The sequence below is a fragment of the Prinia subflava genome, chromosome 5 (assembly GCF_021018805.1).
Source record: "Prinia subflava isolate CZ2003 ecotype Zambia chromosome 5, Cam_Psub_1.2, whole genome shotgun sequence".
NCBI lineage: Eukaryota > Metazoa > Chordata > Aves > Passeriformes > Cisticolidae > Prinia > Prinia subflava.
Window position 1 is genome coordinate 54,998,750 of NC_086251.1, and position 27,546 is coordinate 55,026,295.

Sequence of the window (27,546 nt, forward strand, 5' to 3'; positions counted from 1 at the left end):
CTTGTGTGTTCACTGTTCACCCCCGCAGTCATATCTGATCAGTCAAAAGGGATTTTTGGTGAAAATGTGGAGCATTTACACAGAGTTTCATTTCTGCTTTTTGCCTTGTCTTTTCTGAGCTTTGCCCCTCATTCCTACATGATGAAGAGAGCCCTTACAGCACAGCAGTTACAATTTCTCCTCCACAAGCAATTTTTACAGCCATGTGTATTGTCCTTCCACGTCCAAGCAGGACTGACAAGTATCAAGCATTAGAGTCAGAATGAATAAAGCAGTGAAACACAGAGGAAGAAGAACTCCCTTGCTCTTCTCCCTGTCTCTCATCTGCCCCAAGTGCAAGGTGAGCTGCAGGTCTCCTGTGTGTGACCCAGCTCCCCCATGGTCACTCCCTGCTACCCCATGCTCCTACAGACACAGCTGATAAATGGATTAAGGGATCTATTGCCCAAATGCCCCAGCACTCACAGTCACTGTGTGAAACAGAGGCCACAAACCTGATGCTGAAAGTGCCTGAAATGAGCATATGACTGAGGCAGGAGGAGGGGGAGCCACATGGGCCACATCAAGGTGTCCTACCTGTCTGACTTCCATATGGCAAACCCTGGCAGGGCTGCTCCAGAATACAAAGGCAGCAGACAAAGACAAAGAAGTAGAAAAAGCCTCTCAAGCAGGAAGGATTTAGGTTCCCTGTTCTTCTTCATACACCAAAGCAGAAAAAAACTTGCAGAGAATGGAAAAAGGCTAAAGCAAGAACAGCAGCAGCAGCCAAAGACAATTACTATTTCCTAAAAAACAAATAGTTCTTTCAAAAACAGTTTTATACCCTTCAGAGAAAGATTGGAGGGGACATATCCATTTTTCCCACTGTGTAGATTTGTAAAGCTAAGTATGTACCACCTGAGTATTGCATAAGATACCAATTAGAAACATTTGTTTTGGGCAAAAGAAGAAACGATGAGCCACTCTGGTTAACTGCCATCTCCTAGAGAGGCAGTCTTTTTCCATTTGTCTTCTCTTCCACTAAAAACAGAGGACTGTTTTACGAGCAAACAGTGAAAGCTCACGTCTCATTTTCCAATTTGAAGTCTCAGAAGTGCTCAGCCCTGTGTTCTCACCCTGTAACTACCCTCCAGTTGCTTGTAATCACACTCAGTGGTCTCAGCTCGGCTCTCAGTGGCTTGCAGCAGCCCTTTGCAAAACACTTTATCAGTTATTTCCCCCTTCCATGATTTTCCCTGACAGGTTTTCTCTGGATGGCAAAGCTGAGTGGTTCTGCCTGAAATCAGAACTGACTCATGCCCCTAATGCCTATAGGAGACAGCACTTCTGACCCACGAAAGGAAACACTTTTCCACCAAATTCTCTCCACTTGGCTGTTACTATTTAGCTCATATCCACTGTTTTGTTGCCCATCTCTAGAGCTGATGTGTTTTACTAATGGAAAAGGCATCCTTCCCTTCTGCTGGGTTGGGTTCCACTGTGCCCATCGAGCTGAAGTACCACGAGATGTTAAACTTGTACTGACTTTAGTTTTAGGCTGAATCTGACTAGATATTTACATGGCGATACACCCAAAATCTGTGCAAAATGCTCAAATATTAGCTTTACTAGCCCAGAGCAAAGTACAGCATTGGAACAGGCTGCCCCGGGAGCGGCTGAGTCACCACCCCGTGTCGATGTGGCGCTTGGGGATGTGGTTTAGTGGTGGGCTTGGCAATGATGGCTTAACACTTGGACTGGATGGTCTTAAAGGTATTTTCCAACCTAAAGGATGCCATGATTCTGTGTCAAAAGTGAAGCCCTTACAGTGCAGAGACCAGGCTGCCGTGTCCTTAGAGGAGGGCGCGGGATCCCTTGGGTCTCTGACCGCCTGGGCAGCCTGTCCCCAGCTTTCGTGATTCCCCCCTCAGCGGATCCAAACCCCGGGGCTGGACCGAGAGGGTCCCGCAGGGCAGGGGCCGGGGCCAGCTGTCAGCGCACACCGGGGCAGCTCAGGGGCTGCGCTCGCCCCCAGGATGCCCACGGGGCACAGGAGGAAGGGGCGCACTGGGGAGCCCTCCGGGGTGCTCAGGACCCCTCTGCAAGGATGCTGGCTCCGCGGAGAGCCCTTCCTCCGGGGATGATCTGCCAGGGCGAGCCCAGGACACAGCAGCCAAGGGGGTACACCGGGCAGAACGCCGCTTTGGGGCTGCGGGGAGGAACCCCCGCCCGGGAGGGGACAAACTTCCCCGGCGGGGCCGGTCCGGACCCCCCGCCCCGCCCGCGCCCCGCCCCGGAACCGGGCGCGGCTCCCGCGGGCGGGCAGAGCCCGGCGGCCGCGGGCAGAGCCCGGCGGAGGGTCCCCGGCAGCGAGGGTCCCGGCAGCGAGGGTCCCGGCAGCGAGGGTCCCCGGCAGCGAGGGTCCTCGCAGCAGGAAAGCCGCCTCGGTAAGGCCGAGCTCCGCCGGGGGCGATGGCGGGAGCGGGATCCCCTCGGTCGGGAGAAGTTGGGCTGAACCTCCGTGCCGGGGCTGCAGCCCCGCTGGGCATCCCCGCGGCCGGCCGTGCCCCGGGTGCCGCGGGGGAACGAGCTGGCCGGGCCGGGGCTCGGCTGGAAGCTGCAGGAGGGATGGCCGAGCGTGGGGGGATGATGGAGGCGCGGCAGCAGCAGGGAGGTGTAGGTGGGACCCGCTCTGGGCTGCAGATGTGGCAGCATCGCTGGGACGGTGCGCGGGAGAGGAGGGGGCCGGCCCGGGCTGCGGATGCAGCAGCCGGGGTGTAGGGGCGGGATGGAGCCCGGCGTGCAGGTGGCACAGCGGAGCGCACAGGTGGGAGCTGGTCCGCACACACGCCGTGCAGGGCTGCCTGTGGTTTCTGTGGGTTGGATGCGGCTGCGATGGCCCCGTGTACACGGGACGCGCTCCAGGCTGCACGGGGGCTGCAGCGTGGGGCAGGTCTCAGGTGCGATGTGCAGGCGGGATGGGGTCCTGGCAGAGCATCCCCCGGCATGGAGTGGATGCATGGTGTGCCCGCGTCTGGGCTGGGGCGCTTTCAGGCTTTTATTTTGACAGATGCGGTTATCCAGTGGTTTTCAGACAAGGTCTCCCAAGTCCTGCCCAGTTTTCCCACATAGTTCTCTCCTGCCTCATCCTCCCTTTTGCTCAATAAGTCTGCAGTGATTAAATGGCTTCTTGCAACATCAGTGTACAGAGCTGAATTCCAGAGCTCGTGGGTGGGGAAGGAGTGTTCAGACACACTGATTTTAGAAGAAATACCCCAAGACGGTGCTCGTGGTCGTCCCTCCCTGTACCAGATCAACACTGTGAACTGTATGTTCTTTTTTTGGATTCTTAAGATTGAAGAATTTCTCTGGGTAAACACAGCGCAAAACACTCAGGCTCCCGGGTAGACTGCGAGGAAACTTCTGGCTTAAGTTAGTTGAAAAGGAAAGTTGGAGTCAGCAGAGTTACAGTAAGGTTGCCATCGTCCTACTGAACTTGCTCAGAATTTGGGCTGTCTGGCCACTAATCTCATTTCTCGTCCATCGACTTAAGCTTATTTTTCCACTAAACAGAGGCTGCCAAAACTGGAGGGCAAGGGGGAGGGGATCGCAGGAATCTGTGAGGATATGAGATTTTTTTTTTTTGTCCTAAGTTAATAATCCTATTCTAGGCTGTCGTCCAAAAATATTGCTGAAAAAAATGCAAGCAGTGTGCAAGACCAATTGTTTAAAAGATAATCTAAATGTAGGACAGGAAGAGACCTGGCAGGTCAGCAAATCTAAACACAGAATGAAATTATTCCTTACTGCACACAACAAATGTAATTCATTTGTTGCCAGTTTTCTGGGAAGGGGAATTTTCACAACTTCATTGAACTCATATTGTAATTCTTTCTTTAATATACAGCTTTCTCTTTTTTATATTTGCACTATGACTGCTGAGTTCTCCCTGTCTGGTGCTTTTCTCTTATCAGCGTAGAAATAGGAGTTGCATGCTTTTCTCTTCACTGTGCAATGCCAAACAAGCTACAGCTTGCTGTCTGCTTTCATGAAGCAGGCTCCAGCTTCTGCTGATCCCTGGCAGTTGTGAGCTGGGCTTCTTAATCTCCATCTTCCCTGTGGATGAGCAGAGCTGCAAGGCTCAGAGGTCTGTCCTGTGCCTCTCATGCTTTGACACCTCACCTAGAAATAAATCCATCACCAGGTAGGTGCTGCAATTAACCTCCTCCTCAGGTCCTTCCTGTCCTGTGATGGGGTGTGGGAAGCTGGGATTTTCCTCTCCAGATGTCCATCTGACTTTTGTTTTCTGCTGTCAGCTCTCATCATATTCCAGTCATTTTATTAATCCCATTTTTATTGCATATCCCCATGTTCTGTGCTGGTTCAGTATTCCCTCAGCTTTCTCCCAGTTGCTCTGTCATGAAGGGAGAAGTTAAGTAGGATGGAGTCTCCCTCACTTGCAGTAGTGACCTGTGCTAGACTCAGACTGACCCCTTCCATTTCATTGTCTGTCTGATCTTTCTGGGTCTGTACCCTGTTCATTACGAATTTTTATCTTCTGTTAGCAAACTTCTGATTTCACTGGACTGCATAGCAAGTGGCTTCAAATGTGTTGTAAGCTGAACTTTATCCCTGTCTTGTGTGCCAGGTATGCTGGACAGTTTTCCCAGAGTAGCTGAGCAGAAAATTTTTCTTACCAAAGCAAGCTAAGTTGCATTTTGTCCCTCTTTCCACCTAATTTACTTCCATGGCATGGAGTATTAGGTGTGGGGTTTTTCTGCAGTGATTAATCTGTTGATGAGGGATGTTTAATCCCACCACTGTACTGTGGCCAGCTATGAGCAGAAGATGGGTGGAATTCAGCAGTGGGTAGCAACAGAATGCTGCAGATTGGGCAGTGAACAACATTCATGGAGCTGAAACAGCTGTAGGAACTTCAGGCAAACTCAGTGCTCATATCTGAGCTCAGGTTTAGCTCCCACTTTAATATCCTTGCTCTTAATATTTGCAGTAAGGTCTATCAATAATGATTCAGAGAAAATACCACCGAATCAACAAAGTCAGGTCATGGGGTCACACAGTGACACCGAACAAATCCAGCTCTGCTCAGTCCAAAATACTGCAATTGGTAGGTGCAGATAAACATAAGGAGTTATCCCTGCTCCATTCATTAACACTGTATGTTGCTTTTTATATAACTAGGTGAAAAATACCTAAATATTTGGCAGAAGGTAGACACAGCCCTGCAGCGTGATACCCCTCCTGTTCAGTGCATGACTACCTGCTTCTGACCTAATATATTATAATAATCCCTTTGGCATTATCCACCAAGCTCAAGTTTATTCCAGTGTTTTTCAGCATTGCCTGCAGCAGTTTATCATCAGTGCTCATGAGCCTGGTCTTGCAGAGGCTGCCTTCATCTCCCAATGGCCAGAAAAAGCACTGAGGGCACCAAGTGCTGCAACAGAGCGGGCAAACAATCTGTATTTTCATTTTATTGAGATTTCTCCAGTCCTGTGCTGTCAACCAAAATGATAAGAACAAATTCAGGGAAGGAAACAAGTCGCATCAAATTTTGAGCCTTGACTGTCTCCTTCTAATGAAGGGCAGCTTCATTATCACAGATCTGGTGTGGGGTTGTCACCCTATTCCAGTGGTTCCAGTTCTGCAGGCATGCTTTAAGGACTGGAGTGAAGCACAAATTGGGAATGCTTAAAAAAAAGCATTTGAGTGACTTTTCAGTACCTCTCAGATTCCCTGGCAAGGGCAAGTATCCTCTGGCTCCTTTTTCTTAGGAAAAAATAAGTAATGAGCAACAGCCAAGCTTTATGATTGCTACCAAATAATGTCACTGGTAGATGAGCTGATTTTATGAGACTCAATAAGGAAGAAAGTAGGGTGTGGGGTTCAAACATGAGCCCCTGAGTCATAGCCTGGCATCTACAGGAGTGCCCAAAATTAAAAGTAAGTGATTGTGTGATGTGGCAGATGAACATTTGTTGCTGCTTTGTCACCTAGCCTTTCACATTTGCAGGAAGCATCAGGAGAGCATCTAACAGCATGGTGGGTTTCTGTTTGATGTAATGAACACGTATTGTTCACGGATTCAGCTGTTTCTACAATTTTAATACCTGAGCTGACATTTCAAAGTGCTGGGAATGCTGGAACCACAGATCAATGAGAATCTTAAGCAAGCAATAGTGTTTGCAAAAAGCTCTGTAGCATTTGATGGTGTATTTCAAGGTCTCTGAAAAACCAGCTGAGCTTATAAAGGACACCAGACAAAGCCAGAAAGGACTGAGAGACAGTGAAGTCCTCATTCCAGCATTGGAGTCACTCCAAAATGTTTAACGACCCCAGAAGGAAGGGCTCACTTCAGAAGGGACATTGCTGCAGCCCTACACCCACTATCACAAGCACAGACAAACGAGGAGCTGCCCAGTGCTGCAGCTGGTGATGCCTGGTGTTGAACTTGGCATGGCTGTAGTCATTATCACCAGATGCTGCCACTTGGCACTGACTTCCCCCTTGCCATTTCCACCAGGACCATTATTCAGCTGAGGTATGCACAGTGTTAATTCTGTGGGATGTTTGAGGGCAGAGGAGGGATTGGCTCTCTGCATTGCTGCTCCATTAGAGTCTGAGCAGGTGTCCTCGGTCACTCCTTGGTGCTGAGAGGACTTCCCCACAAGCTACACAAGGGGAGTTTCAGCTGATGGTTTGCATTGCTGCTCACAGAGAACCTACAGGCTCTCTGACACTGATTTCACCCCAAACCTGACTTGCAAAGCCTGCTGTTGCCTCTGCTGCTCCCGAGCTGATGGCTGATGCTGACATAGGGCATCACTAGTGGCAGCTGGCCACCTCGGAACTGTGTGGGTCTCCACTTTTCCAGATGGGAAAGCTGAGTCACATTTTAACAAGCAAGGACATCAGAGGAATTTGGAGATCACTTCAGAAAAGTGTGGGAAAGGAGGCAGCCTGCAACCATAAAGCCTGTATATTTAGTTGTTGTTTAAAATGCAAAATGTTGGTGATTTTGCCATTGCAGAGGTCAAACGAGCTCTGCTCCCATCTGCTGTGCACGGGGAGCCATGGCCCCCTCTCCCACCCCTTCCCTCCCAGAGGGAGGGACATTCCAGCCCCACTGCTGTCCCAGGGACTGCAAAGCAAGGGAAGGGAGGCACAGCCTCTCCCCAGCACACCCTGGCCGGCAGAGGGGATGAAGGGAGGGAAGCAGCAGTAGCCCCCAGGGCAGCAGCAGCAGCAGAGAGCCCCTTTCCTCTCTCCAGATCAGTGAATGAGGTTGCCACACTCTTGACTTATTTATTTATTCATGTTGGTGAGCAGCTCTGCTTTTGTCAGTGCAGCCAAGGCATAACTGTGTTACGCTCCGCTCCGTGGGTTAAATTGCATTATTTTTAATGAGACAGCTATCTCCACACTGCTTCTGTTCTGGTTCCCCCTTTCTGGGAGCTGCCTGCTCTTCGCCTGTCCTGCTTTTCTGTTAAGTCATTGCTGAGCATTGGCTGGAAGCAGTGAGCTAAGCATTAGCTTTATTTTCTGACAGAGGCCCCAGTTGGAAACAGAAGTTCCCATAGCACACGGCAGCAGCTTTTTGTGAGCAGTGCTTTTCTTCCCACAGCTGAGAAGTCAAACTGTGACAAATCAGCTCATTCCACCGTCTGGCCCAGTTCAAGGGACTTCACCTAAATAAAAGGATGGCCCCTGCTGCCAAAGGATTTACTCCCAGGAGTGGGTGCAGCCCTCACGGGCTGGATGTGCCACCCAGGGGGCTGCAGGAGGAGAGCCGAAGCCACACACCCCTCCCTGCACCATTCCCTGTGCCCTGGCTCATCTCTTCCATCAGCACTGCAGTGCTGAGCCCGTTCCCTCTGTCCCAGGGGTCCCTTGGGGGCACAGGATGGCTCTGGGGGTTCTGGGGTGCAGCTCTGGGGGTTCCCCCTCGCTGCCCACATCTGAACACCCTGGGCTGCTGCCTCCCCGCATCAGCTGTGTGAGTAAGCCTCCCTCCTGCCCCAGAAACAGCCACAATCTCCTCTGTGTGTTTCTAGCTCAGAAAAGGCTGATTCATTCTGTGAAGCAGATTAATTACTTCTGCTATTTAGAAAAGAAAAAAAAAAAAGAGAGAAATCCTTTAGAATTGGTCGGCTTAGCTTGCGACTGCGTGCACAATGCAGTGAAGCAAATCTGCTCTGAGCCAGAGCAAAAAAGTTCACAGGGAGTAAGAAACTGGGGTTTGCAATATTTACCTCTCATGTCAGCAGTGGGCTCTGCAATTTAGGAAGTATTTGTGAATGCGTCTTCTTCTTGACTTACATGACAAACGGTGCAAATGTGAGCCTGCCATGAAGGTGAACTGGGGAACAAATGTTTTTATTCCCTGATACATTTTATAACTTATTTCCTTTCTGGTTTGCCTTGTGCCGGTGTGGCAGCCAGCTCCCTGAGTAGCTCTCATGTGAAACCTGGCTGAGCTGCTCCATTTCTCCCTTGGAAGGCTGCTTTCCAGCCTGCCTGGCTGTGCTCACTTGTTTATGCACTGATGGGCTGTAGTTCCACATTTCAGAACAAGCTGTCCAATATTCATGAGTTATTTTATATTTACCCAGTCCTGAGGCTTCTTTTATAAGCCTGGGGATAAATTTTGGGTTTTGTTGTTTCCATTACTGGAAATGGACTGAACCTCCACAAACATTACCAAGCCTTAAATAAGGCCTCTATTTATCTGGAAAGGGAGGGAAAGGACTAACACAAAGCTAAATTGATTTACAAGCCTGTAATTCCCAAACCCCTGTTCTGATAACACTTGTAAGAAAGCAAGCCATATGTGTAAAGATGACTCACTTATAAAATTACCTCCTAATATTCATTGTATATTAACTTATCAGACAAATATAGTGATTTTTCTCTTGAAGATTAATGACAGCCACATGTTCAGCTGGCATAAAGCACTGCAACTCTTTGGACTACACAAACCTGAGGATATGATTGAACAACTGAATTCTTTGCAAAGAACAAAACAGTATCTAAAGTGATAAGGAAAAACTGAAAAAGGTCAATATGATAATCATAAGATATCCTGCATGTGTAGTGAGGTCATTTTGACCAAACACGTGCCCTTTCCCATAATCCCCAGTTGGATGGGCTGTACTAAAATCTCTTCACATTAACACAAAGACTGAGTTAGAACTGGAAAGTTGCTGTCTAGGAGGACAATTTTAGGTCCTCTCAAAACAGTTGGAATGAGTACTGTAGCAAAATGAAAGGTCAAGCCCCTTAATGTTTTAGGATTACTGCGTTATAAAATAGGCTCTTCAAACTTTTTTACGCAGCAGTAGAGAAAATACTCTGAAGGCATCTTTGGAGTAGATTAATGTTGAAATCATGCTAAGCCAGCCTTCTTCAAGCATTTATTTTAAACAGCTCAAATGCTTAACTTCTTGAATTAGCAGCTGAGCAGGTTCTCTGATTACCCCTGGTAATGTTCATATTCGCACAAGCACGAAGTACCTGGCAGTATCTGGGGCTGTTCTCCTTAATGTGTGCAATACCTGCTTCGCCCATGCCATTAGGAATCCTGGCTATGGTCAGCCTTATCTGAACAAAAACACTCAGGGTGTTTGCCTTTGGGCTGTTCACCAGATTAGATACCAACCCCTGTGATTCAGCAGCGGCTGAATGGAAGAGCTGATCTGGAGAGCAGCTGGAAAAAGACTTCCCCTTCTGTACCATTCTGGTGTCTTGGTAGCTTTGTTCAGAGGGGATGGCTGTAAATATGGGTCTGGGTAGCTCTTTGGCTTAGTGATGCCCTCAACCCTTTCCCCTGTGGACCTCCAGCATCAAACTGGTTTCTAGGGAAGAGCTACTGCCTCCCTGAAGATCTTCACCCTTGTGCAGGTGAGGAGGGTTTGTGCTTGTGCTGGGAGGATACAGCTAAACCCTGGACAGGACCTGCCTGCCCCTCTCCATCTGGGGCAGGGCTCAGGGGGTTTCTTTCTGTAATTACATTTTCTTGCTTCTGCAGCACCAGCATGTGTACTAGGGAGCAGAGTTCAGCTGCCAAGGCACCCTTCATCCTGGCAATGCCTAAGCAGTTCCCCTGCAGCTTTAGCATGGGCGCAATATATGTGTGCAGGATAAATAAACAATAAATATTGGGCTTCTTACCTATGCTTAGGAGCACATACTTTAGAAACCTGAATGTGGGTCTGTGCTCTGGGCAGAACTGCTGGTGCAGTCTGGGGGTTTGGCAGAGAATTTTGTCAACACCTTTCCAAATTAAGCTCCAGGTTCCTCACAGTTCATGGTTTAATCTCCTCAGGTGGAGGCACCCTCCCCAAAACAGGGTGTTTCCTTCTTGCAGAAGCAAAAGAACTGCAGAGCAAATGTTATGGATGTTTTAAGCAGATCAACCCCATTAGATACAAAGTTCCTGGAAATATGCTACTGGCAGCATCAGAGTGCTTTATTTTTGTTATCTGAAGTATTCATCAGATAAAGACTACTTCAGAAAGCTTTTTTTTTTCTCCTTTTAACATCCTCTAAAGTGAATGCATTCAGCTGCAAAGCAATCGGAGAGCTGGTGTGTGACAAGAGAGCTGGAGGGATGTCAGTCTTCAAGGAGAGTAGAGAAATTCAGTAAGAGCCAGCAGCAGTCAGCTCTGCAGCTCCTGTCTTGCTCCTGTGGTTTCCTGAGGATGCTCAGATGTCTCTGCTCCCCCCAAGGGAGCAAAGTGGCTGCTGTCACTGTTCTCTCCCAATTCCTGGGAAGGTCATCATGAGTTCACCCCTTTTACATCCCAGTAGCTCTTCTGGCATCTCCAGTTGCCCCCAGTGCATAAGGTCGTGATGCAAAGGCCACATGCCTTGTGGGCATGGGGAGGATTTGACTGTCCCCCTAAATTTTACTTTGCTCTCCCCCTACATTTGTACATCTTCACCCATACCTAATTCCCCTTCAGTTTGTTTGACACTGGTCCTTCTGCTTCCTTAACTCAGACCTCAGTTCTCAGATGAACAGAGAAATTGAATTATCCAAGTTTATTTCCCTAATTTTTCCCCTGTAGACATGTACTCGTTATCACTCTAGCACCCCATAGGTGCTAGAGTACCCAACAAAACCCATCAGGGAGATTCAGAGGCGAATATCACACCTGAAATTCTTGAATACTCTCTGTGCTGATGTTTAGTGATTTAGAAGGGAGTGATACCAGGCATTTTAGCCAGGATCACCTAGAAAGAGCCATTGCAGCAACCTCTGGCTGGCACAAGTCTCCCTGCCAGCCTGAAATGAGCTGGGTGTCCCCTTTCCAAAACCCTTGACTTCCTTGAAAAGACACCAGCATGGGAATAAATTTGTCACAGAAATGTAGAGCAGTGAGAAGACACTGATTGCTGTAATTAGGAATAATCTAATTCCTAAAGGCAAATGGGTTGTATTTATGTTTGTTTAATTGGATTCCTGAATTTTGTAGACTGGCCATGTGGGCAGTGAAGCCATTGCACTGTGATTCAGAGGCAGCAGAGTGGTACTCAAAAAGTAGAGGGTCTCAACTATACTTTGCCTAACATGGAACTAAATTCTTAGTTCTTGATGTAGTCAATTTGATTTTGGAGTAGTTACTATTCAGAGGACCACCAAATCAAGTGCTAGAAAATTGGAGTAAATTTGGGCTGATTTGCTGGGGAAAACTATTTAGCCCTCTCTCGGAGCAGCTTGAAAGTTTGTATCCATGAGGACATGAACTGCAGAGGAACGGTGCAGCCTGAGAGCTGGTTTTCCTGCTTTTCAGCCGAATTTCTGTGCTTCTGCTTTTTTGCTTTTGGGGTTTTTGGGGGATTTTTTGTGGGGTTTTGATGGGTGGGTTTTTTTTTCATGTCGGAAATGATGGAACCCTTTTAGAAGGAGAAGCATTTCTGGAATTTCTCAGATCCAGGCTTCAGATGAGACTTGATGGATCTGATTGATAACCTTTTACATTGCTTCCATGGTTTTCAAGAACAGAATTTTACACCATTACAATCCTTTCTTTGCAGGTGTTGTTTTTTTTTTTTTCTCTTAAATTTTATTTTTTCCCTAAAACCTCCTGTGGGCCTGGTCCTGCTCCCAAGAACCAGATTAGTGACTAATCTTTTGAGGACTTGGGGATTACACTTCAGGAGTGCATGCAATGTAAAGGGACATTCATTTGCTGTTGTAAAACCCATGCTGAATTAACAATAGTCTTGGACTGTATGGACACACCCCCGGAGTGTTTCCTATGGCAGGATGGGGAATTATGCAGAGTCATTTCCCTGGACTTTGCATTGTTAGGGTGAAACTGTTTTAATTAGAAAGCACGTGGGCAATTTGGCCTCTTAAAGGCCAGCTGAATTTGGACCAAAGGGCAGACAGATCAGTGTATTTCTAATACTGGTGGAGTCGTGCTCATGTACACAAGGGTTGAGTTTCCCACCTCAGGCAGGAAGACTTTTGATGTGGGTTCCAACTTTTGATCTGGGGGGTTCAGTTCGGGGTAGAACCTCACAGAATAAGAAATAAACATTTGAAGCCTAACTGCTGCCCCTGAGCCAGGCAGGAGGCCTATGCTTAAATGGGCCATGTTGAAATATTCACAATTTAATAATGACTGGGTTTCAGTTAACACCTCCCAAGAGGCTGAGTGGATGCATTTTGCAGCTGTGGCTCACAAACTAGTTTTCACATGAAATGTCAACCAAAAAAGCACAGAGATGTGGTCTGTTTAAAAGAGCTTTTGATGTCTTCACAGCTTGCTCAGCCCATAAAAGCTGGGCTGGACTGAAGCTCAGCAGGACCTTAGTGGTGCCCAGTGAGAGCAGAATTCTTGTCAATGAGCCTCTGCCCAGGGGACACTGCCTGAGCTCCCAGCCTTTGCTATGTGGCTTCTCTCTCAGGACAGGCAGCCTTGGGTTACAAATCCTCAATATTTTAAGCTGTCCTTGTTCTTCCAGCATTGCAAAGACCCCTGAGATCTTGCACTGTTTAAAGCTCTGGTGCCACAAAGCTGGAAAACCCAGCACAGTTTATGCAAGATGCAAGGGGCTGTCCCCACCCACACCCGTGCTCTCCATCCCACCACCCTGACCACCCTGCATCCTCCTTTTCCCTTCTCATTGTTTTCCCTTTCCTTTGCCAGATCATTACCCTGCTTTGGTCGTTTCCCTGCTTTGAGTCACCCCATGCCAGGAGTGCTTTTTCATACTGACAGACAGACAGACAGACATGGAGTGGGGGCAAGGCTCCCAGCCACCAGCACAGGGTGAATGATGACAAATGGCATGCAAATACCTTCCCTGGAGGCTACAGAAAAGTCACTTCCTTGCACCTTTCTGAAGAGTGGTATTTGCATACTATCAGACACTGACATCCTGTTGGACTTTCTTAGAGTTGGAGAGACACTCGTTTGGGGATTTACAGTGCTGGCTGAAGGTTGCTTGGTGGAGAGAAGGAGAAGAGGAGCTGGCTGGGAAAGGGAGGGCTCACACAACTGGTTGAGAAGCATCCTTCCATGTGGGAGAGACAAGGGAATAATTTGGCTTCAGCTCTGAGGTAGGAATTCTTCCCTCTGACAGTTTTCTCTGTCCTCTTGGCATCCTGGGGAGGATTTAAAAAACATCATCAACAACAAAAAAAGGCAATAAAAGGGTTTTGGCTCTCTTATCTGCTTGTGTGACAGCTTCCCACAGAGCAGAAGCCAGGACTTTTAGAAAGTTACCACTGCACTGTCCATGTTGCTGGGTAACAGTTTCTGCTCCTCAAATGACTTTAAATGATAATATTAAATTGCATCCCAAAATGCTGAATGGTGCTGGAATTGCTGGCAGATGGAGCTGCTGCCTCTCCCGTAGTGTGTGGGCACTGGAGCAGGGGAGCCTGCAGACCCATTTTACTCCCAGTCAGAGTTTCCATGGGGTCTGGCCCTCAGTCCCATTCCCTTCTGGCTGGTATCAGGGTGGCCCTCTGGCTCCTATGGGCCTGCTGGCAGCAGCAATGGGGAAGGATTGAAGGATTGGGGTGAAGCTCTGGTGGCCCCATTTGGGGCAGCACAGCTGGGGGCTGGCACCCTCTGCATGGGTTCACACCCACCACAGAAAGCTTCTGATACTGGTTTGTCTGGAACTGGTGAGGAAGTTTCCCCCCCAGTGGCAGTGGCCATTACAGAAACAAAATCTGACAGCTGCACCAGTGGTTTAAACCTGGCTCACCACATTAGGTGATTTTGGAGTGTCTTCACACTTATAGGAACAAAGAGTTGTTTCAAACCTATTTGAAGCTAAGCTCGTGGAACCTCTCATATAAATAAGAGTTTAGAGGCCACTGAAGATCCTGACATAAACATCCTTGAGCATCTCACTTGAGCTTGATTTGTTTGTGGTCCTGTAGCAGCCCAATGAGAATTTTGTTAATTTACTGAGGAAAAAGGCACTGGTGAGTGATTGATTTTTTTGATTTTTTTTTTTTTTTTTTACTGGCTGGTGTAACTCCACTGCTGCCAATACATATTGAATGGACACATTTTCCCATTTTGTGAGACATCATACAATACTGTAGCTTGTATTTGCCCAGGAGAGAAAAGCTGTGCTGGCACACAGCATCCTGATACTGGTGAATGGGGCTGAATCAGAACATGTTTTTCCTTTATTTGTGAAAGAATAAGCTATACTGGCAAATACATACAAATTTATACCAATGTGGCCACTCTTAGTCTGTGCACTGAAGTCCTTTTCTGAGAATTTGCTCTCAGGAGAAGCCACTGGCAGCCCTGTGCCAGGCCAGTCAGAGTGTGGATGGCACAGTTCCTGCCCACCAGCTGCAGCAGCCTGTGTGTCCATGGTCCCTCCTGTCCTAAAGACAAAATATTCCCCAGTTTGCAGCACTGCTGAGGCCACAGCCGACCTGGGCTGCGTTGTGAGAGCTCCTATAGGCTGTGCCAAAGCAAAGCACAGTGTGCCAGAGACCTCATGAACTTCTTCAGTACTGAAGAGCAGGAGTCGGCACTCATTCCAAAACCTTTTCATTTTTTGATCATAAATCACACATTCTGGCCTCTGATACAGGTGATCTACAGAATATGTAGGTCTAAAAGCTGCTGAGGCTACTGGCCATGGGAGCAGAAGGATGGAGCAGCACTTGGTTTGCATGCTGGGGCAAGGTTTGTGGTGCAAACTGTGCCTTTGCTTTTCTTGCCTGAATTTCCCACCATGCCCTTATCCTCTGCTGCCCTGGGAGACTGGGAATGCTGCTGATTCCTACAGACACTGATGGGCTTGCACCAAGGGGTCAGGGTGGTGTCTAAAATAGAGATTTGTGGTTTCCCCCAGCTCCTCTTGGTTCATGGGAGGATGGTTTGTTGGCCTTTGTGTAGGAGAGCTCTTCTGACACTGCACAGGAAAACAACAGCGCAAATGAAAGCAAAAGGAGAGGTGAAGGAAACACATCACGCTTCCAGAAGTGATTTTGGAAAGCACAAAGCCAGGATGTTGTTTCTTTTTGGGACTGAGTAGTCTGACATGTTGCAAAATACAAAGGCTTGGCACGTTCCCAGCAGCAGAGGGAAAACTGGAACTACCCAGAAGCGAAACCTGTCATTAGCAGCCAGCCAGGCAGAACAGGCTCCTGAGTGCCAGGAGCAGGCATGGAAGGGAGGGGGGACTGAGCAGCATAAAGGAGCTTTTCTCACCCTGGCTGCCTTGTGGAGGGGAGCAGAGGGCTGTGAGGGCAGCATGTGGGATGGGGATGCTCCCACAAATCTTCAAAGGGCAGCAAGGAGCTGCTGCTCCCCCTCACACACACCAGCCCCAAAGTCCCGTCCTTCTGCATAGGCAGTGGGGCTGCTCCCCAAAAAATCAGAATAGTTTTGACCTGCAGTCTTTCTCCCTTCCATTTTCACTCAATTATACTTTGCTGCTCTGAGAAATCTCTTTCTACATGTCCTCCCCAGTCCTTGCTGTGATCCGTGTCATCCTGGAGGCATGTAATAATTTAGACTGAAAGCTGTGCTGTGCAGCTCTGTTCTCCACAGCTTCACAGGATGCAGGAAGTATTGATGTGCCCTGATTTATCTCCCACAGATGTCATCTCCCTAGGAGTGGACTTGAAGGACAGAGAGGCACAGAAAACTGAATCTGGGAAAGACCTGATTTAGAAAGAAAGCAGGAGGAAATTTTACAGGCCGGGTTGGATGGATGCAGGGAACATTAAAACTTTGCAAACGCAGTGATCCAAGGAGTTTGCACCATGAGTTGTGATGTTGTGTTGCCACGTGCAAGAACACAAACCCTCAGGATGCCTTTGTGTTTCCAAAGGAATCTCCTAAAATTAAGAGTATTTTCACATTGATGCTGCTTCAGACCATACAGCAACTTCCAGGATCTGAAGGGACCCTACAGGGAAGGCAGAGAGAGACTCCACATCAGGAACTGTAGTGACAGGACAAGGAGTAATGGGTACAGACTGAAGGAGGGGGAATTTTTTTACTCTGAGGGTAGCTAGACACTGTCACAAGTTGCCCAGGGAGGTTTTGGATGCCACAGCCCTGGTATCCAGGCCAGGCTGGATGGGGCTTTGAGCAACCTGGTGTGGTGGGAATGTCCCTGCCCATGGTAGCAGGGAGAGGACTAGATGATCTTTAGGGTCTTTTCTAACCCCATAATGTCCTGTGATTCCCCATCAGGGCTATCCAGCCTCTCAGGGTGAGAAGATGAGGAGACGATTGCATTTAAGACATGTAGATGTGGCACTTGGGGACATGGTTTAGTGGTGGGCTTGGCAGTGCTGGGTTAATGGTTGGACTCAACAATCTTAAAGGTCTTTAATCCAACCTAAACTATTCTATGATTCTTTGTGGTGGCTGTGAGTGTCCCCACAGCAGCAAGCACAGACACACTGTCAGGTTGTGCCCAAGGGAGCAGCACCCAGCCCCAGTGCTGAGCAGGCATCTGGGGAGGCAGAGCGTGGGTGCTGCAGGCATGGTCAGACACAGGGTCTGGGGACACTGCTTCCACCATCACAGCCCCCTCTCTGCCCTGGCAAACAAAGAGCAAAGCTCCCCGGGGCCTTCTGCTGGCAAGAGGTGAGGTGTATTCAGCTGTCCTGTCTGGTTTTGTCAGGGCACTTTCCTCCCCTCAGCCAGCATAGTCTAAATATCCTCTGTGAGCCAGCCAGATAGATGTGTTCCATTTCAGTCCTTGTCTGTCTCACTCTGCTGAGATCGTTTACCTGCTTACAAGCTCCTGTGGTCAGAGATAAAAGGCAAAACCAGCAGCCCTTTAAGGATGTATGCGAATGTCTTTGCAACACTTTGCTTCATGGAAAATATGGGAAGATGTTGCATTCACAATATATCACTCATGTCTGTGTTTGTAAACAGATTTATCACACCATCTGCAGAGTCGTATTGCCATCTCCTCCATATTCATTTCCTTTCCATTTATATAGTACAGCTCCTGTTTATTTTATTCCCTTTTTACAATTAGCTGCCTTTATCCTTACCTACAAAAAGGGTGCACTCTCTGTGGGGAAGAGTATTTAATCAATCCAGGTTGTTAATTTTAGTGCATAAAAACAGAAGCCAGGACTGTTTGGAGAGGTGCTGCCTGGTTCTGTTTCTCATCTCTTCACATCTGTGCAAAGCAGGTGGGAGGGAAGGATAATTCAGAACAAATCTGCTGGTAAACAGGATGCTCTCTCAGTATTTCCTGTCTCCTGTTGCACTGGTGAAGCTTAATTTTAGGAATCAGCTAAGCCTGAGGTCAATAATGCTGTTGTAGTTTCTCTGACTTGCTGTAGCTGGTAGGATATAATGCAAATACAATATAAGGAGGCATTCATACATCTGGGAGCAAAAAGTCAGCCTGTTTTGTTATCTGGCTGGATAAGAAGTGTTTAGTCATGTTCAAATTAAAAAAGTGATTTGCTGAGCATAAAAAGGAGTCACACAAGAGAAGGGGAGCTTGCAGTTGGCAGCCACTTCTGCAGCCCCAGGGGCTGACCAACACCCAGGTCCTCAGTACTGCCCTGCACTGGAGAGGGGTGGTTGGGCTCCATGCACAATGTGCAGGAGAATCTGAGTGCAGGTGGATCTCTCCAGCCCCATGACTGTGGATTTGCAGTCACCATGACTGGTGAGAGGTGTAGGATGCTGCCCCACCCCCAGGACTGTGAACCTGGGGCAGGAAATTTTTGCTTCTCTCCCTCCAGTGAGGAAGGATTTCTCTTCACCTTTGCATTAAGGCTAACCCAAATTCCTGGGCTTGAATACAGGGGAAGAACTGGGGTTGACTAATTCCAAAAAGAATTTTACCAAGAGTGAGTAAGGGCTCTGGGCTGCAGGGAGTGATGACAAATCTTGGAAACTCTAGCCTGTGCTTTGGCAGGGAGGTTTGTTTGGGGATTGGTTGGGTTGGTCTTTATGTGGTTTTTTTATCACTTTTCAGCTGTACAGTGTGTTCTCAGATGGTATACTTGCCACTTCATGTTTTTGGATCGTGACCATCATCTTTTCAGCTAAGAGAACAGGGAGCAACTGGGTGCTTGGCCAGCTTCTTTCCCACTGAAGCAAAAGAAAACTCTGCTAAAGGGTTTCTCCAGAGCTCTCTAAATGGATTTTCTGTCACCATATCCTGTTAACTCTTCCACCCTTCTGACCTCTCAGTGCAGCCTTTGATGCTGTGAGCTGCCAGAAAGTCCCACCATCACATTTTCTCAGGGAAACTTTTCAAGTGTCCTACCCCATCACACTCTGCATCTTTCCAAGAGGCGTGTATAAGCCTATAATATCGTGCCTATCACTAATCAGTGAGCAAATCTTTTGGCTGTATATTTGCCAAGGGGAGATTGCCAGAATGACTCTTTGGGTAAAACAGAAGCCGTGCAGCTCTGCTGCAGGGAAGGAGCCAGGACCTTTCTCAATGGCACAGTCCCCAGGAAAAATCACAAGGGAGGCTTTAAAATGAGATTTTTTTTCCAACAAGTGTAAAGAGTCCATCCTTTATCTTGGCTTTCTGGGAAAAAAACCTTCCAGAGATTACTGAGTTTAGATTTTTCAAGCATTTTCTCAAGTCACTGCTGGGCTAAAAAGCCTTGTGCTGGAGCTGGGAAGGGAAAATAAGAGTCTCCCATAATCCCTTCCATCCCTTAAGTGCTGAGTTTTGGGGCCAACTGGCCCCAGGTTATTCTGAGCTCTTTGCAGGCTCAGCAGCCCAGGGGTGCAGAGGTACTGGTGGTGTGGCAGGACGAGGAGGTGGCATCAATTTTTGTGGCCCAAACTGTCATCTATGGGAGCAATTCAGCTTTAAAACAGAATCACAGTCACAGAATATTCTGAGTTTGAAGGAACTGCCAAGGATCATCAAATCCAGTTCTTAAGAGCCCATATAGGGATCAGATCCACAACCTTGGCATTATTAGCACCGTCCTCTGACCAACTGAGCTAATCTCAGTGGCCAAAACAATTGCATGCAGCTTTGAAAAGGACCTGCATTGTATGACTTGATCCCTGTAAGTCTGAAAAATAATAATCCTGCCTAAACCCATAAGATCTGGCACTAAGAGTTACACTTGGCTTTGCAGTTTCTCTGTGCTGAAGCAGTTCCTGGCCTTCCTTGCAGCTGATGGCCTGGCTGGACAGGCCACGTCCTGCAGGGAGACGGGCCATTGCTCCAAAACCTCCAAAAAGGTGCTCTGCTGTTTTCCTAGCAAGCCTGCTGCTGCTGTACCTGCACTCACAGCCTGTCAGGCTCTCACATTATCAGACATAAACACCATGTGTACAAACATATTTGCTATTACAGCAGACAGGAAGGGATTAAGTGAGTGCTATAAAATTAACCTCAACATCAGTCAAAAGAAACAAAAACGGAAAAGGAACAGGGTAATCAGATGCTCTTATGAGCAGGATATGCTCAAAATTATTTCTCCATCCCATTACAAATGCTTAGAAACTGCACAGCCTCTCCAGCACAGTGAGATTTTGAAGTGGTTTAATGGGCATTAGGAGTTCAGTGCTGATAATGCTGTTTCCAACCTTATCCTTTTGCTGCATGAAAACAGGTAGTGGCAATTGACTGGTGTAAATTGGCTACTTTTAAAGCCCTATTTGCTGGCTTGGATGTGCTGAAAGTCTCTCCACAGAGTCTTCAGAGCCTGAATGTAATGTGTGTGCTTAAGGTGGGGATATACTGAGTTTCTTCAACAGAGGACTGGTTGCAGTGTGTGCCCTATGTGCTGGAGAGCTGGGACCTGCTGTAGTTGGGCTTTACATCCTAATTCCTGGAGAAAAAGCAGGGCTGCTGGATAGTTTTTGGTCAGTCCAGACAAACTTCTCACTTCGTCTTTTCTTTTTCTGTCAGAACAAACTGTTCACGATGTCAATCAAAAAGGAAAGTGCCCACAAGAAGTGGGCTGCCTTGAAGGAGAAGCTCGGACCCCAGGAGACCGACCAGTCAGAGGCCAACCTGGAAAATGCAGAGCCGGAGCTGTGCATCCGTCTGCTGCAAATGCCCTCCGTGGTGAACTACTCCGGGCTGAAGAAGAGGCTGGAGAACAGCGACGATGCCTGGATGGTGCAGTTCCTGGAGCTGTCCGGGCTGGACCTGCTGCTGGAGGCCCTGGACAGGCTGTCTGGGCGAGGGGTGGCCCGGATATCCGATGCCCTGCTCCAGCTCACCTGCATTAGCTGTGTGCGAGCAGTCATGAACTCCCACAAGGGCATCGAGTACATTGTCAGCAACGAGGGCTACGTCAGGAAACTCTTCCAAGGTGAGAAGGCATCTTCCTGCTTCATCCATTACATGTGGCATCAAGGGGGGGCACTTTCCTCTTGCTTATCCTCCTGCCCTGGGCACTTTCCTCTTGCTTATCCTCCTGCCCTGCACCAGGGTAGTTGGAAATGGTTGGTCACAACTGATTAAGGAGATTGTTTTCTTCTTTAAAATAAAACTGTTATGAAATCACCCTGCCTCTGCCACCCAGTGCTATTTCCACACAAATATTGTCATATTTGTGGGGGTAAACCCAGCCTTATCTGAATACAGGCATGAGAAATCCTCAACCCTTTGGTTGTCAGCAGACATTTGCTGTTCAGTCTTTGAGAGCTCCAAGGGCAGAGGAGAGGAACTGAAATGGCTTGGAGTCTTGTAGCCTGTAAAGAGGAAGGAAAGTGGCATGCTTGGACTCAACAGAGCCTGCTCTCTGTGCTGCTCACTCTGCTCCTTCTGGAAGATGGTGGGTAACACCACTCACATTCTTCTGCCATTCACTTGGCTCATCATTAGCTTTGAGATTCATCAGGGCATCTCACAGAACTTATTGTACAGCATCCCATGGTGCTGGAAGGACAACTTCTGTGCTGCTCCACAGAGATCACAGCTGTACCCAGAAACCTTATTGATAGCTTTTTAAAATGCATTTACTCTGAAAGCTGACTTGCCTCCCTCTTCAGTTTTGAAGTCCCCTTCCTTCCTCTTCACCCTGTGTTTTCTTAGCCTATATAAAATATGGATATGGCATTTTTGTACTGTGAAAATGGGGGTATCCTGGACTTTTCAGTGTTGGAGCTTCTTTGAGCTCTAATATAGGAAAAATAAGACAGCCTAATGCACTCCCTCCCAGCTCACAGAGAAGGAGTAGTGCAAAAGGGGAATATATGGGGACCCACTGGAACAAGTGCTCTAACTCATATGCATATTGAGATTTTCTGCACTAAAATACGAGTCATTAATCAAAGAAAATTGTTCAACTGCTGTTCTAGAAAATACTTATATGTGAAAATGAGAAATAAATTTTGTATGTGCTGAAAAATCCTGGCTGCTGTTGCAGCATGTCACTGGGACATGGAAAAGTTGAATAACTACAAGCTGCACCAAAATGCCAGTGGGATACCTGTAGCATTTACTGTTCCCACTAAAAGTTACCACCACATAATGCTATTGGAATGGGATATCTGTACATTAAGATATTTCTCTTCCCATCTTCCACTGTAATGGGTCTCCTCCTTCAGTCTCTTTTCTACTGCTGTTCATAATCCATGTTGCAGAAGACACTGAGATTCGGAACATTAATTAAATTAATTAAATTCTGCCTTGTTTTGTTCTGTTTTTCCTACAGCACTTGACACGACTAATGTCATGGTCAAAAAGCAAATATTTGAGCTCCTGGCTGCACTTTGCATTTACTCATCAGATGGCCACTCTTTGGCTCTGGATGCCTTGGACCATTACAAGGCAAGTGTTTGGTTGGAGCAGGAGGAATGGCTCAGCTTTGATCCATGCAGACAGATCTATGTACTGCAGAAAAGGGTGGGAGTAAAGTTTATTTTGCATTGTTTGGTAAGAGAAGTAAGGGTTTATAAAGTGAAAGCTGTAGGAAGTTTCTTGTGCTCGGCGGAGGTCTGTGGTGCTGCTCTGTGACTTGTGTGGACAGATGACTGCCAGCCACAAGGTGCTGCCTGGCCCCAAATGCACCACCAGCACAATAAATGTTGCCACATCCACAGGTTTCACTGCCCATGAGCTCAGGTTCATGCATCAGAAAGCACAAAGGGATCCAAGAGGTGTTTTCAATGGCTTTCTCTGCCAACCAGCCCCTGCTCCACAATGGAGGAGTGCTGCTCTTACTGTGTCATCCTGTCCTGTGCACAGTGGGATGAACTGAGGATTTCAGGTGCTAATTCCATCTGAGAGCCTGCACCACAGTCACGGGCATTTATGTCTAATTAGACCAGTCTTGTTATAATATCAGTTGTGTTACCAACAGAGTGTGAAGAACCAGCAGTATCGATTCAGCATCATAATGAACGAGCTGTCCAACACAGACAACGTGCCATACATGGTGACACTGCTGAGTGCTATCAATGCCATCATCCTGGGCAAAGAAGAGCTCAGAACAAGGACACAAATCAGAAACGAGTTCATAGGTAAGGATGGTTGTTACACCTTTCCCTGGAGAGAGTTAGTTACCAAATGGTTTTTTTCAGATGTATCCATATTAGATATTGGATATTAGGAAAAGGTTTTTTACAGAAAGGGTGATAAAGTACTGGAATGTTTGCCCAGAGAGGTGGTGGAGTCACCATCCATGGATGTGTTTAAAAAAAGACTGGATTTGGCACTCAGTGCCATGGGTTAGTTGAGGTGTTAGGGCTGAGTTGGACTCGATGATCTTGAAGGTCTCATCCAACTTGGTGATTCTGTGAATTCTGTGATAAGGTGCCTGAGGAGTCTGGGGAGCAAAACTGCAAATATTAATTTTCTTCTTTCTTTTGACCTTTTTTCTCAGCAGCCTTTCTGTCAACAGATTTTTTTAACTGGGCTGCTTTCCCAACTTGGCTGCTTTGATCTTTTCTGGAATCCCAGCAGCACCGTATCACTTGAGCTTCTTCAGAACATTTCTATAACCAACCATCTTATGGTGTTGCCATAAGTGTGGCCACATTTCCAGATACTATAACTATGTGTAAGAGCTGATAAAGTTTCTTCACTCTGTGTCTACTCAGCTGAGCCACAGAGCTGTCCCATGGTTCAGAAGTTCTTTCCCACTGCTGGAAGCCCAGGCTCCTAAGTTCCATGGTTGGGATTCACCTGAGCTGGTGAGCCTGGGCTCCATTTCTCTCCATGGACACCAAGGAACATTTGACCATATCAGACTGATTTTAGGTATCTGATTTGGACTGAGGTCACTCATGCCCCAGAACTGCCTGTGTCTCTCTGTCCCAGGGGGATTGTGCAGTGGTTCACACAGGTGCTGCAGATGTGTGCCGTGGTGTCTCATCATTTGCCAGATTGACTCTGCTTTGATAGATCCATCTGAAGATATTTTCACTTTTTCTCTCTGCAAAAAGTGTTTGTGAGCATAACATATGTAAAGTTCATAACAAATAAGTACCAAGTGGGTCATAATGCAACTGTATCTATTTTTTTCACCTGCCAGGGCTTCAGCTGTTGGATGTTTTAGACAAGCTAAGGTAAGGATCTCTACTTATTTTTTTTTTAAATGAGATTGACAGTGAAGTAGCTGTGGAAACCTAATACTTATCCAACCTTCTGTTGTGTGCAGTGTGCCTGGGTGGAGTGGACCGTGCTTGCATGCACCCATTCCAGGGGAGCTGGAGGCATTTGGCCAGTGTTAAGATGCTCTTGCCAACCACAGTGTCACAGGGACAGCTGTTGGCACAGATGGCATGCACAGAGGCTCTGGACACAGATGGAGTAGCAATGTCCTCATTGAGGCTGTTTCAGACTGAATCTGAAGCAATGCTGTGGGCTCACTGAGCAGCTCACTGTGTTCAAAACTGCTGCTGTTGGTCCCAGAAGCATCCAGCTAAAACAATTTACTAATGCATATCTGAATGTAATTTAAAAATTATGTTCTATCAGAAGCATCTGTGATAAATTCTAGAATGCAGTTTATGTGAGTTGCAATTATCCATGTAACTGGAATTGCTCCATCCAACACCATAAAAATTAGGGAAGAGAAGATCTTTTAATAGAGTAGCAACTGTAAAATTCTAACACTGAGTGGTCTTGAGAATGCTGAAAAAGTCAGCTTTAGGAGTGTTGGTGCTTTTTGAAATCCAGTTCTGAGTAACAGAGAAGGAGATTTTTTTCAAATAGAAACATTGCTGGAATATTTTCAATTAGTCTTGACTTTAAAAAAATAAAGGTGGCAGCCTGGTTTCAGAAAGATCAGAATGCCACTCTGTTGTTACAGCTCCAAGGAGAATTCCATAGCAAGCCTTTACTGGGCCAGGTTATGCCATGAGAAGTCCCATTCCTTTGTATGTGTTGATGGCAGGAAAAGGTACATTCAATTCAAGAAAGGATGCATCTCATCCTTTATAAATAGAGCAGGGTTGGGTACTTTCAACACCAACTGGCTGAGTGTGAGAGGCAAGGAGATAAAAGCCATTTAACAAAAACAATCAGCTGAAAATTAGTGAAGGGCTCTCCAATGAAAACTAATGCTGTAATATTGCAGAGACATCGAGGAGGAGGATCTGCTTATCCAGTGTGACACATTTGAGGAGTTCAAAATAGAGGATGATGAGGAATTATTAAGGATATGTGATGGGATAAACATGAATGATCATCATGAGGTCTTTTCATCTCTCTTCAATAAAGTAAGTTGCCCCTCGCATGGGGTGCGAGGTCACACAATGGCAAAGTTAATCCACTTTGCTGGGATCCAGCCTTGCTGTGACAGAAGCTGCTCTGTCTTCCAGGTGAGCCGTTCTCCAGTCTCTGTCCAGCTCCTGTCCATCCTTCAGAGCTTGCTGCACTTGGAACCATCTCACCACTCCAGCCTCCTGCTGTGGGAGTCCTTGGATGCCGTAGTGAACAGAGCCCTTTTACTCGCCAATGACAGTAAGAATGAAGTGACATGTCCATCCAGCCTTGCACACTCCTCCTGTTTTCCCTTGTCCCATAAAAGTCTTTCCCCAGTCTGTAGGTCTTGGTAAGAGCTGAACAGAAGCTGGGACAAAGCTAGACCTTCTGTATAAGGTCAAGTGAAGCTTCATCCATGTGGGTGGCCACAGTTAGCAGTGGGCTTGGGATTCCCAGTCTTGTTTTAATGGTTAATCCCTGAGCTTTGGCTCACAGGAGTCAGTGGGAATCTGTCCTCACTGGCATCCTGCCACTGGTGATGGCCTGTCTTGCTGGCAGGCATGCTCAAAAGTGTTTGTGGGCTGGGCACGTGGGAAGGAAATTGCCTAGAAGCCAAAGATGTAATTGTGTAAAGTGGCACCAGGAAACGGGCTCTCCATGGCTCCAGAGCTGCTGCTTGGTGAGGGTTGAATAGCATGAACCAGCCTGTGGGCCTCGTTCCCTTCCCTGACCCTGACTCGTTTCTCTAGTCCAGGGGAACACAGTTGAAGAAGTCATTGAGAGGCTGCTGTCTATCAAAAAACACCCAAACAAGCAAAAGCGAGCTGAAAACCGCCTGTCTGGGAGCACGGCCGGGGGCACCCAGGGTGAACCAGAACCTTGTGCACGTGCAGCTCGGTGTCCAGTGGGGTCCTCAAACCCCACCAGGGCACCAGTGACATCCTCAGGACCACTGGCCAACGAGAAGAAGATCTCATCCTGCCAGTTCACAGCCTGCTGTGCTCTGCCAGAGAAATCTAACCCTCCCTCCAACACTGCTCCCAACCCGGCACCTCCAGCCCCACCACCTCCACCCCCTGGCACAGCAGCCATGAACCCCACATCCCCCATGACAAATACACCTCCAGCCCCTCCACTCCCTGGCATCCCTCCACCTCCACCCCCATTGCCTGGCATGGGGGGTATTACCTCTCCTCCTCCTCCTCCTCCTCCTCCACCCCCATTGCCTGGCATGGGGGGTATTACCCCTCCTCCTCCTCCTCCACCTCCATTACCTGGTATGGGTGGTATCCCTCCACCTCCACCTCCATTACCTGGAATGGGGGGCATCCCTCCCCCTCCACCTCCATTGCCTGGCATGGGTGGTATCCCTCCCCCTCCACCCCCATTGCCTGGCATGGGGGGCATCCCACCCCCTCCACCCCTCCTTCCTGGCATGGCAGGAGATCACATAGAAGCTGTGGTGGCCTCCCAGTACAGCTGCTCCCTTGGCTTGGGCAGGCCTCCCCGCAAGGCGGTGAAGACACCAACGCTGAGAATGAAGAAGCTGAACTGGCAGAAGCTGCCCTCCAACGTGGTGAGAGGTGGGTGCTTCTGGCGTAAAGTCACTGCTGCTTTTGCTTCCCAGAGGAAGAAATACTATCATAAAGTTTGTCAGATGTGGTTGATTCAGAACTTCCCTGATTACTTTTGACTTACAGAGCTGATATAAAAGTAACATGAAACTACTAATGTAATAGTACATATTCCAACTGAATTAGCACTTTGGAATAGCTTGTTTGTAGCTAAAATACTTTGAACTTAAAAGAAGAGAAAGAGATGGGAATATTTTCCTGATTCACTACGACGCGCCTTAGATCAGGTTCTGATCTGAGTTCTTCAAACTTTTATTACCCAGCTCATCTGTGCCTGCATCTGAGTGTATTAAAGTCATGAGTAAGAGTGCATGTGAGGATCACATCACATATCTCTTGATTTTGGGTTACATTTCCCTCTACTAGTGGATTCAAAGTGGAGCATGAAATGTGAGAAGAAGCTGGTACAAGCTGTGTCAGCTTTGTCCTAGACAAATAAGGCATCCACTGCATGAAAGTAGGCAGAGGTGAAATCTAAATAAGGCATGTCTTCAATCACAAGAGCAGTAAAATGTTGGAATTATTTCAGTAGAAGCTTCTACAGGCATGTTAGGGTGATGACTTTTGTTTAAGATACAAAAAAAAATTCATTCAGTAGAAATGAATTCAAACAATTTTGTAGCCAGCATTATACAAGGAGACTTGAGTATAAAATACAAAATGGAGAAGGACACAGTCAGAAAATGTCCAAGTTTTGCCCAGTCCCTCTGTTAGGATGCAAGGAAGCAAAAATTATATCAACCGGGGTCTAGAAATGAAAAGTTTTCATGTCCTTGTCATGCTGGTG

General features: G+C 47.4%; 1 protein-coding gene across 5 annotated transcripts in view; it reads left to right on the top strand.

The window, feature by feature from the left end:
• Positions 1–2,341: 2,341 nt before the first annotated feature.
• Positions 2,342–27,546, top strand: part of INF2 (inverted formin 2) — a 40,224-nt gene continuing 15,019 nt past the window's right edge. For 4 of the 5 annotated variants that reach the window (XM_063399468.1, XM_063399469.1, XM_063399470.1 and 1 more), the window contains exons 1-8: positions 2,342–2,426; positions 20,374–20,782; positions 22,130–22,245; positions 22,778–22,937; positions 23,951–23,984; positions 24,998–25,139; positions 25,242–25,383; positions 25,875–26,708. In XM_063399468.1, coding sequence (XP_063255538.1) covers positions 20,389–20,782; positions 22,130–22,245; positions 22,778–22,937; positions 23,951–23,984; positions 24,998–25,139; positions 25,242–25,383; positions 25,875–26,708 — 1,822 coding nt within the window. In that variant the 5' untranslated portion in view covers positions 2,342–2,426; positions 20,374–20,388. Of the gene's footprint in view, positions 2,427–20,373; positions 20,783–22,129; positions 22,246–22,777; positions 22,938–23,950; positions 23,989–24,997; positions 25,140–25,241; positions 25,384–25,874; positions 26,709–27,546 lie in introns of those variants that run through there. The other variant, XM_063399472.1, reaches the window with a different exon arrangement.